The sequence below is a fragment of the Typha angustifolia genome, chromosome 11 (assembly GCF_048772165.1).
Source record: "Typha angustifolia cultivar Huaian chromosome 11, ASM4877216v1, whole genome shotgun sequence".
NCBI classification, from domain to species: Eukaryota; Viridiplantae; Streptophyta; class Magnoliopsida; order Poales; family Typhaceae; genus Typha; species Typha angustifolia.
In genome coordinates, this window is record NC_133249.1 from 12,616,376 (window position 1) to 12,627,826 (window position 11,451).

General features: G+C 37.6%; 1 protein-coding gene across 2 annotated transcripts; it reads right to left on the reverse strand.

Annotated features, from left to right (window-relative positions):
• Positions 1-679: 679 nt before the first annotated feature.
• On the reverse strand, positions 680-5,680 carry LOC140771449 (uncharacterized). 2 transcript variants are annotated; one of them, XM_073113013.1, is made up of 3 exons: positions 4,788-5,680; positions 2,456-2,887; positions 680-1,259 (listed from the first exon to the last, which is right to left on the reverse strand). In XM_073113013.1, exon 1 carries the CDS (start codon positions 5,601-5,603, stop codon positions 4,812-4,814), a length of 792 nt encoding a protein of 263 aa, XP_072969114.1. In that variant the 5' UTR covers positions 5,604-5,680; the 3' UTR covers positions 680-1,259; positions 2,456-2,887; positions 4,788-4,811. The 2 variants fall into 2 exon arrangements, with proteins under 2 accessions (XP_072969114.1, XP_072969113.1); XM_073113012.1 differs by lacking the exon at positions 680-1,259 and adding an exon at positions 1,746-2,107.
• Between the last annotated feature and the right edge of the window lie 5,771 nt (positions 5,681-11,451).

Genomic DNA, 11,451 nt, shown 5'->3' on the forward strand with positions numbered 1-11,451 from the left:
GAAACTATACAATCCACGAGATCAAAATTTTTTTTTTTTAAATAATTTTTATAAATCACATCCTACATTTTATCTATTTTGTAATTCATATTGTTTCTAAAAATTTTGTAATTCAACTATTTTCTTTTCCTACAATTCTCATTTAATACCTTATGTTATTTAGACGGTACTAATTTCACCCTTTCCCCATCCCCACCAACATCCTCCTCATCTCATTCCAATTCCCATTCCCTTTCCTCTCCCTCGTTCTTATTTTCTCTTCCTTCTCCATTGTGGCCACCATTGCAGCTCCTCTACCTCAATGATAACACCATCGTCGAAAGTCAACCTAATGGCCTGAACCCAACCCAATGAATGTGCTAGCTAGGAGTGGCAATCAGGTCGAGTTAAACGAGTTCGAGTTGGGTTAAACGAGTTTGAGTCGGATCAACTTTGCCTTGACACTAACACAACCCGATTATTAAGCGGGTTGCATTTGATAGACATGAATACAACCCGTTTATTAAACGAATAACACAACACGACCCGTGTAACCCGTTTAATAAATAGGTCGTGTTGGGTTAACACGTTAACCTGACACGATTCACCTGATTAGCAATTTATACAATACAAAAATATCATTTCCGTTTCAAAATACAAAATAACACAGGCATACAAAATAACAAAAGATGAACTCAACAAAATAATTCTTATACAAAATAACGAAATAATTTTAAAAATGAAATCGTTGTTGTTCATCACAACTGGATCTACCACCAGCATGGCAACATTCACCACCAACACCATCATAGACCCTAAGGGCTCGAAGTTCCAATTATCTCCCTCGTTCACCTCCCACCACCAGCACCGGATCGAGCGTTAAATCAATCACCAATGCCTCGGTGGTGACTGTGTTGTTATAAGCGAGGGGAGCGGAGCGGAGCCTTACCATTGGGTGAGATTGGGCGAGATCAAGGAATTGACCTCATGTGTTCGACGATCAAGGCAGAGGCAGACCCTATTGCTGCTAGTGTTATTCGCATTCTGGATCGGCTCCTTGAGGATGGTGGTGCCCCCAGGATGGTTTATCAAGACCTCGCGAGTTACGGCTCCACCTTGTGAGATCAACCATCTTCTTGAAATCCTCCAATAGGGAGAGGTCGGGAGGACCAAAGGGATCCATATCTCCGACTTAAAGAGGGGAAGATGGATGGAGTTTGACGAGAAGATGAGCTCTCGAAACTCTAGGAGTGGGCCAGCGATGACGACAACGCGAGAGACTAGGGGAAAGAGTGGGAGATTAGACGAGGAGTTGAGGCCAACTAGAAAAGGGGAAGATGGATGGAGTTTTACTTGGACTTATCTTTCTCCAAAAGTAGTTTAACCTATTCCTCCGACAATTGTAGAAACACATATATTTGCGATAACAATCTAATTCTAACCGTCACAAAATCCAATTCAAAATAAATAAAATAAACTTACAGATTATAGAAAGTTAATTTCATTAGTCGAATCTAATGGTGGACACTATTTTTTTAAAACAAATTGCACACAAAACTAAGTTATTATCTGAGTGCCTTCTAAACTAGAACAATGTAGTACTCTCTCATAATACATTGGTTTGTACTGACTTACAACACAAATAAGTGTATATATGCTAGCTCACACTTATAGCACATATAATCACACTTTAACATCATATATTCACTTATTTAAAGTCATAAAGAGAAGTAAATAAAAATTAATTTTAAAGTGACTATCACAGAAAAAATAAAGAGAATGTGAGTTTAAAATCACATTAATTATTTTGAGAAATATTGATAGGGTATATAAGTATTAAATTTGTCATGAGCTTATTTAGGCCCCCAAGAAGGATGCCTGTTTTATAGTTTAAAAAAATCTATACAAATAAACTCACACACACTCACACCACCCAGCTCGGCTTGATTTGCACACACAAAGTCAAATCTAAAATTAAAATTAATTTTTCTCAGATGAACCAATTAACCTTAGCCTGTTGTGAAGAGGTGCATCCTTTTGTCACAACCAAATGTCTTCCATTACAATCCAACCGATTTTTTTGCATCCCTTCGCCGTGGCTATTCAGTTCTTTAAATAAGCCTACAGTCTGCATTTACATTTAAAATTGAATTGGTCCATTTCATTCATACATTTTTTAAAATTTTCTGCGATAGAGTATTATGAGAGAGTATGCATTGTACTAGTTTAGTAAGACACTTAAATAATAACTTAGTTTTGTATGCAATTTATATTTTAAAAAAAAATAGTGTCCACTATTAGACTTGACTATATAAAATTTACTTTCTATAGCCTGTAAGTTTATTTTATTTATTTTGAATCGAATTTTGTGACCGTTAAAATCAAATTGTTTCTACAATGGAATAGGTTAAACTACTTTTGGAGAAAGATAAATCCGAGTAAAAATATATTAAGACTCAAGTAAAGAAACACTGACCTTGAAGGCAATTAACTTTTACCAAACGCGGTTCACGGTATTGCTCTAAAACTTTGGAAGCTCACCTATTCATCAAACAAGCTAAAAAAAACATAGCACAAGTGGAATGCAATCAGTTTGTAAACTATGCATTATTTCACTGTACCACTATTGCAGTATAAATTACTAAGTCATTTCTCTTTGCAGTGAAACCCAAGGAAGGTGATGCATTGCTATTCTTTAACCTCAATCCTGATGGAGGTATAGATTTATTCAGCTAGCATGGGAGTTGCCCTGTCATAGAGGGGGTCAAATGGACTGCCACAAAATGGATTCATAAAATACCTTACCAGGATAACATTACAAAAAGTTCAGACGAGGAGCCACAGTGTGTGAGGGCTGAAGTCTAATAAACCATGCAATCCTTTCAAGGGGAAATGCCTTCTTTGATCCCTAGAACATGATATATAAGGAATTAATGGAACAGAGATATCATCTGGGAGTAGCAAATGACCAAAAGTTGAATCTCCACGTAGTTTCCACATTTTTTAATTGGCGATGAAGAAGGGAAGTATAAAACTACCAGTTCTCTTAACATATCAAGCACAGGAACAAACTTATCTGCAGCTCATTTTTCTTCTTCACATGAACAAAGGAAAATATTCTGTTCCGCTAAATTAATGCAAAACTCTAATGCATGCATGTTGGAGCCCTTTCGACAACTTTCAGCAAACAGCTTTCCCCAGTTCTTTAATGCATTAACAAACAAAAAAATTTGCATGATAAAAACCAAGATTCGCATAGAAAATATTTCTAACTATACATCCCTCGACAGGATTGAATATGTATGATGGGACTAAAAAGAGCATGTATCAATGCAAAATCACAAATCACTGGTCTGGATTCTGTAACTTCAGTTTAACAGCCCATACCTCACATGCTACAATTCAACAATAAATATCAGCTAGCATGAGAATTGCTTCCAACTTTAAAGGGAGCAGGAGCCTAGTAGTTCTTTATCAAAAGGATTTCTAGATAACAAACTTTGACGTATACAAAGAACTTTTAAGTTTGTTCTCTTCTGAGTTCTAAACATGGATACATGAGCTCTATGCTAGTTTTTAGAGAAAGTAACTGGTTGGAATGTTGGGTAATTCTAGGACTAGATCTAGGGTTTATTGAAAAGGTCTGCATTTATTGAAAAGGGAGTCAAAGATTCGGAGGAGATATTGCTGCAGATAGAGCTGGCATCATGCACTTGGAAAATTAGCACAAACATAGATTCTATAGTCCATAGTATGATGAACACCAGGTAGAATGAAGATCAAATTGATTATGATAATATTTATAAATTATAGCTAAAAATGGTGCACCATATCAACAGCTGCTGATAGAACATCCATCCAGAGAACTGAGAATAGGAGGAGACAGCATAACATCCATGCCTGTCTCACAAACACAGATCTGCATTGTTATATGATTATAATCATCCTATCATTATGTATAACCATAACCAAAAAGGGTCGGAGCACCTTATTCCTACATTGTTGAAAGCCCTGACAACACAAGCTGGCAGCAATGGATCCTCATAACCAGCCAACAAGATAAAAATCTGAACAAATTTTGTGTTGAACCAAAAAAGTAAATCCAATTGGCAACTAAACAGAGTAAGGATTTGAGGTTGGACAAAACACATTGTGCACATTAGAAAGAATCTGATATCTAGTAACTACCTGATTGTCATCAAATCTATTTTCAATTTGATGCAACAGGTACATTGTTTCTCCACTTGATATAGAATGGATCTCATGAGATCTTATCAACTATTACCCTTATCTAAAAAGTAACTAAGGATTAAGTTAGGCGGTACACAATGTTAGGAGAAGAGAGCTTTGAGATAAAAAATAAAGGAATGAAGGAAACAACAAGATCAGTGCTTTCCAACTACTTTTAATCACAGAAATGAGGAACAGAGGAAGAAGGAAAAAAAAAAGGAATCAAGGGCAAATTCAAGAAAGGAAAAAGAAAAGGAAGAATAGGAGCAAGCATCAGATAAATTTAAGCACTAGACAATAAAAGATGCAACCTATTTCCTGCCATACAAGTAGATGAGAACAATTATTCCGAAACACATCTATTGCACCAACAAGATTCAGCAGCATATGACTAATTATAGTTTTACCTGACATATATAACAAGCAAACAATTTTTAAGATATTTTAAAAATTTTATTAATCATTTTGTTCCACAGAACTCACTTCTCAAAACAACATACTTGAGGTGCAAAACCTATCTATTTTGGAACACATGTGAAAGAAACATCAAAATCATTGACCTGGAAAGAAAGCTCTACCTTTTCCTCGTCTCCATTGATTCGTCACCGGAGCTTCTCCTTCCCGGCAAACTTCTTGGCGGCCTCCCTAACTTTCTCAATGTACCCCTCGATCGGCGGCGTGAGCGTGGCCATGAACCGATTAGCCGGGAAAGGCGTAAAGTCCGGCACTAGCGCCGGCCCCCGGAGGTGCTCTGGCAGCGCAGCGATCGCCTCTTTCTTGAGGTTTAACAGATTCGTCTCGGCCGCCTGTCGCGCCCGGTGCCTCCGCATCAGCACGCGGCTGTACTCCTTCGCGAGACGGCGGCCGTCCTCGACCGTGAGCTCATACTTGGGAATCGCCTCCTCGTCGACAAGGCCAAGCGAGATAAGATCGAGCCCAGGGGTGCCCATGATGACGCGCTCATCTTCCTTCTCATCGGCGCGGGATTTAGCGCGGGCTTTGGCGAGATCGAGCTCTCGCTGGCGGTCCTTGGAAATGAGCCCAAGCTTCTCGCGTTCGGCCTCGCGGTGTCGCTCCTTGGGGGTGAGGTGGCGGATAGGGGTTGGAGCGGAGAGGCAGGAGTCCACCATGTTGTTCAGGCGGTCGATGGCTTCACGGTGGGAGCGGCCGCGACTGGCGGAGGAATCGCCGGCGCCAGCGCCGGAGCTGGAGGCCTTCTTCTTGGGTATGGCGGAACGCTTCAGGGGCTGCCCGGACTTGAGCTTGGCCTTTCCCTTGGCCGTGCCGCTCACCGGAGAGCATTGCTGGAGTTGGTGGTGGGATGGGACTGGGGTAAGGGTTAGGGTTCTGAGGGAGAAGAGAAGCTTCGTGGAGCAAAGGTTTCGGCGGATCATCGTCTTCTCCTCGCACGGTCTCGTCTATGGAAGAGGGGATGGATTGGGGTTAGCGTTAGGGTTTTTTGGAAGGAAAAAAGGAGGGAGGAGAAGAAAAGAGGCCCATTTACCAAATGGCCCAATGAAGCATCCTTCGGTTCGGCTACGTGCCGCTACCTAATTGGCTATGTCAAGCTTACTGCTTCCAGCTCTAACCCTTTCCTCCAAGCACAAGGTGAAAGATCTGACCAAATAAAATCCTCATTTAAATCCTGATTAGAGATTTCAATCTCTCTTAGAGAGCAAAGCAGTTCGATTTTGGCTAGTTTGATCCTATCTTCTCTGGTGATTCCTTGTTTCTTTTGAAAGTTACTGTTGGATTTAGATCGATGGGCAGCTAAAATTTAGGTCAAAGTGGTTAAAATTATCTAATAATTTTTGTTCTTACTAGTGATTGGTCTATCTGCACTCTGATGTCCTCTATGCTTGATTCAGTATATTTAGACCCTTGTGTGCTAGGTTGGGATGCCAAATAGCTTATGAGGATTGGTATATGATAATAGAAATGGAGTATAAAACATGACAGCTCCTACTTCTATGTGTTTTAGCCTCACTTATCTTTTAACATAACGTAAAACAGGAAGCTATCGAAGTAAATTATCTCCATGTTGATGCCACTACAACTTTAGGTGGTATGCTCTTTCAGAACTCCAGAGAAAGAGTACCTTCTGGTTAGATACTGGAGGTTGCTCGATTATTTTCTTATTTACCAGCATGCTGTGTGTGTGTTTGTTGGGGGAATGGGTGAGTGTGTATATATTGTTTACCAGAACCAAGATTCAAGACATCCATGTTACTGATTAGATTCTTAGTCTCGGGGGTTTTCTCTTGATTAGATTTTTTTTCGATCACATCGTGACTTAAAGCTCACCATGAACTCGGAAAGAGAGAATAAGGAATGGGAGCAATTAGTCTAGACAATTTCCATTTCAGGAGAGCAAGATTTTCATGTCCATCTTTCTACAAAGAAGATTGAGCTGTATTGAATACTAATAATTTGTTGTGAGCTGTTTGTCAAGATGACTTTTCAGAAATTTAACTTGATCTAGAAAGTCAAGTTAAAGGTAAATAATGATTGGGGGAAATGTTGAGTGAGTAAGCTAAAAAGGTGTGTTTGGATGTTTTGTTATCCAGCAAAAATTTTATGAAGATTACAGTAGTGGAAGAAACTTCTACCCTCTGCAATCTTACCGGTGTATGATTCTATTAAAATCCACCCAAATTAAACAATATGGAAGACTTAGATTTTGTCATTTGTGAAGCTCTTGACAAATCATCAAACAATTCCCATGGGTAACTTTTCAGAAATGCTTGTGAAGTTTTCTCAAGGAATTTTGTAGCTTGAAAGGGATATGCACTCTATGATGCAGGGAGAGAGTTATTAAGCTGCACTGTTGTCGTTTGTGGGTTGTCGAAATTGTTCTTCAACATGTTGTTCTAGCAACCTGTGCTTTACTAGAGCCTTGTTCTCTGTGGAATCTTTCCTTGTGAGTTACTATGCTAACTTTTCTAATAGCATAATCCATGTATAAAAAGTTCTGTAACAGTGGATGGAGCCCTTTGTCCTTGAGTCACTGTCTATTTCTAAAAAGGTAGAAATGACAATAAAAGTAAGAATTTCACCATTCTTTTTTCCTGGGTATTCCTAGAGTAATAATCTTAATATCAAGATTTGAACCTATACTATATTGCTAACTTGTTTTTTCAAAAGTTACGTATCACCTAACTTTCTTTCTCCTCTGCTGTATCCTGAATTTTCATCTGATATGCAGCAAGTTGATAGATTGGATTTTATTTCAGTGGAGTATGAACTCTGTAATGATGACGAAAGAAGAAAAGGGCACAGCATGAATCGGAGAGGTTGAGATTGATCCTGGATAGGATTTGTAGTTGAGCACAATATCTTAATCCTTAGAGTAAAGGCCAGGAGAGGGCTAGCCTGATTATGACCGTGGTTCCATAGCAAGCCTCAACAAAGGGTAGTCCTAATTATGGGAGAGATGAGAGTCCTGCATGCGACAGCTACTGCAGGTTAGACATTGCTTTTATGAGATCGTCAAATTATGTAGCCATATGTAGTTTCCTGAATTCTTGTACTATTGAACAGCTGACCATGCTTTCTGTAAATAATCATTTACTTGCACAACCACTCCCTTAAACCTCTGGGGCCAGGTACTTCTGTAAATTCATGATTTTTAGCAGATTGAATTAGAAATTTGTTGTTTGATCACCATTTTGTCATTGCCCCTTGGATGGAAAAGGTATCGCCTTCGTTCAATATCATTCCACTTCAAAGGAAACTCAACTCTCTTTCTCTTTCATGCAAATGCAGTTATTCTAGTTATTCTTTATAAGTTATCTTCACAGATGCATGTAGATGGGACTTGCATGATTTTCTGACTCAAGTGAACTGATCATGCTTACATGCTGCAATTTTAGAAATTATTTCGTTGCCAACTTCACCTTAAGCCATTTACTAGTAACATTTGGAACTTGTGTCATGCAAAGATAGCTCACGTTTTAGGAAATTGGTTATAACAAAACTTTTCATCACTAAAGAGGCAATCCTACTTGAACCTATATCGTTCCATGGCTATCCTTTCCTCACATAAATTCTTGCCTTCAGCACATGATATAATATCCCTCCTCCTCTATCTCCAATTTGGCAATCATAGATTCTCCGACTGATACGATCCGAGTCTAATCATATCAAATAACAAGGATATTGAGTTCAATGGATCGAGTCTGTTGATTTTTTAATTAAATTATGTTTATCTCTTATATAAATCCTTAAGGCAAGTCTAGTTATATCATGTAAACCTTTAAGACAACTTTAGTTATATCATATAAGTTGCTAAGACAAGTCCTATTAAGTCATGTAAATTACTAAAACAAATTTAATTAAGTCATGTAAGCCTCTAAGACAAGTCTTATTTCGAACCGTATAAATCTTTAGGGCTAGTCCGAGTAGGACTCATTATACCCGATCTCTATATATAGATGGGCTGAACTTCTTTGTTTAATTATCCAAGCATCCAAGTATTAAGAAATTATTTTAGTTTTGAGTTTATAAGATAATCTAGAAGTAGAAGTAAGTTAATTATAGTCGTTTATTTCTAGAAGTAGATCTAACTTAAAACCTTAATTCTACCTCCAAACCCTAGTCACCATCATCTCTATGAGCCACTCTATCTTATGACCGTTCACTACCATTGTTAGCCATCCGCCACCCTCCAACATCCGATTTATATGAAACCAAAACCATTAGAATTTTAACTTTCAAGACTACCATTATATACATTTTCATAATTTTCTTATATTTAGATCTTGTTCGTAACACCGACTAAATACATATATCAGGAAATAGATGCTTACTAATGCATACTTAGGATCAAAGTAACCAAAAGTTCCTAGCATTCTCGTGGTTGCATATATGTCTGCACCATCTGGCATTAACTTAGCAAGGCCAAGATCAGAAATCTGAGAAGTTCAGTTGCTATCAGTTCTGCCACATGCATTGTAGGTCACTTTTGATCGGGTTCATCATGAGAACAGGGACACCAACAGCTGAACTAGAATGGAGATAGGACTGGAATTGGGTTAGAATCCATCTCTGTTGATATGAGTATCAAGCTTAGTATAAGAAGTAGGTCAGTTTGCAAGTATCTTGAGCTTGATCATAGCAATACTAGAGGTGAGATCACATCCAGCAGCATCAATCCACTGGGGGGGTTCATCATTTTGTTGAAACCCTCTTTAACACATTTCATACATCAGAATGTCTTTTGAAACTTTTGATTTTTGGTGCCCAGTAGTTGGAGTCTGAGATGTCAAATAGGATGACTTGACTTGCCATAATATTCTCCAATCTTCTGAAAATTGAATCCTTGAATTTCCTTGAATATTCTTTTTTTCTTTTCACTTATGCTGAAGATTCCATGTAACCAAGATTGGCTGAAAATTCTCAATATTCATGACTTACCAGGTGTGCTCAAACTAATTGTCTGCTATTATTGCTTTAGAATTACTTTTTTGAGTAAGTACTGCTTTTAAGTAATTGTTTGATTACAAATGTATAATCTTTAACAGTTAGATATAGATTATCATATTTTTCTTCAATTCCATAATTCCAATAGTTGTGCTCCACCTTATGCTGATCTTTGCATGATAGTAACTAAACAAGTATTATGATCGACTTTTATCTCATATTAATCGTAATGCTTGTATTGTAGTATGGCTTCTCCACATTCATATAGACTTTTGGTTGATTCTCTTCAGTTCTCCTGAGTTGTAAACTTTGGAACCAACTATTCCAGGAAATTTTGAACTTATGAGTATGAACTTGATTTCAGTGATCATAAGCCTAAGAAAATGAGTCAATTTGAGGTCTGGATCCAATCATGCTTCACGCAAATTACCAGTTATGATTCAGTTGAGCTTAAACTGCAGTGTTATCAAGCAAGTTATAACCAAGCTTCAAAAATCAAGATTGAGCCCATGGGAAATGGACTATTGTTTGATACTTGAGATGTATATAGGCTTGAAAATCGATTGAAAGCATTTAACTTTACTATTAGTTTATTTTTTTCAAAAAAAAAATGCGAAAAATTATTTTGTACAAAAATTTGTTTGCATCTCCTTAAGGACCATCCTCACAAGAGGAAAAATGGAATTCTGAAACTCCTCTTGATTGATTGTCCTCGAAAATAAATTTTTGGAATCCAGCACCTTCTGATCCTCTTAATCATCTTTTGTTTCTTCAATTTCTTATTTTCTTTCTTGATGATGGCTCATAAAAGGCTTCACTGAGTTTAATTCCCACTGATTTTTTCTATTAACAGTAGAGAACTTTTATGTCGAAGTGTTCCGATCTCTTGCATTGCGAGAAAGGATAGATTTTTCTCTAGCTTCTTTTCAAATGGTGCATTACTAATGTAGTATTCAGTTTCAGTCCTTGAGATTGTATCCTTGTATACTCTATGACCACTTCATATCAATTATTATACCATTATTGCTTGCAACACAGTGCAGACAATAATTTGAGCAGGAACTAGCTAGAAAACATACCAGGCAAAGTGCAAGATGATATATTGAATGTCACTTAGCTCAGCTAAGCAAATACTAGATCTAATTGGATTTCTCCATATAGATACAGAACTTTATGTTCCTTGAAACAAACAAACTCATTCACAATATCAGAATAAATGGTATTTCCACATTAGACTGGATCAACTACTCTAATGCAAGTACTCATATTATGTTTTTACTGAACTTGTTTCTGATCCTGTATGTTTGGTGTTGCAGTTATATGTCCTTGGAGTTGAATATGAGCCGGCTCGAATTCCTTTTGAGGTGAGCATGAGAAATTCCATGCTCAATTTAGGAGCCCGACCATGACCCAGCTCACTCGTGTTTTAATCATTGGCACCCTTACTTAGAAGACATTGGTACAAGAAGTGACACGTATCTCTCTCTCTCATCATAGATCTTTACTTTTCCTAGTTAACATTATCCACATTCATGCTCTTAGCCATTTCCACCTCATTCAAAATTGTGCCTCCCTTAGCCGCATTCTTAGAAGAACAAAGAGTAGTTTGACTTTGGTTTTCTTTTTCTTTTTTCTTTTTTCTTTCTTTCCTTCCTTCTCTCATTCTTCATGCCCTTAACTTCTTCCTTTTCTTATTATTTTTCTGTCTTTTTTTGGAAACTTTCCACCCACCCTTATCCCTTAGATCTCACTTCTTTTAACCAAGCTATTAATTGTAGTTTCTAGGAGTTGCATGTGTCTTGCTCTTTTACATAAATTTCT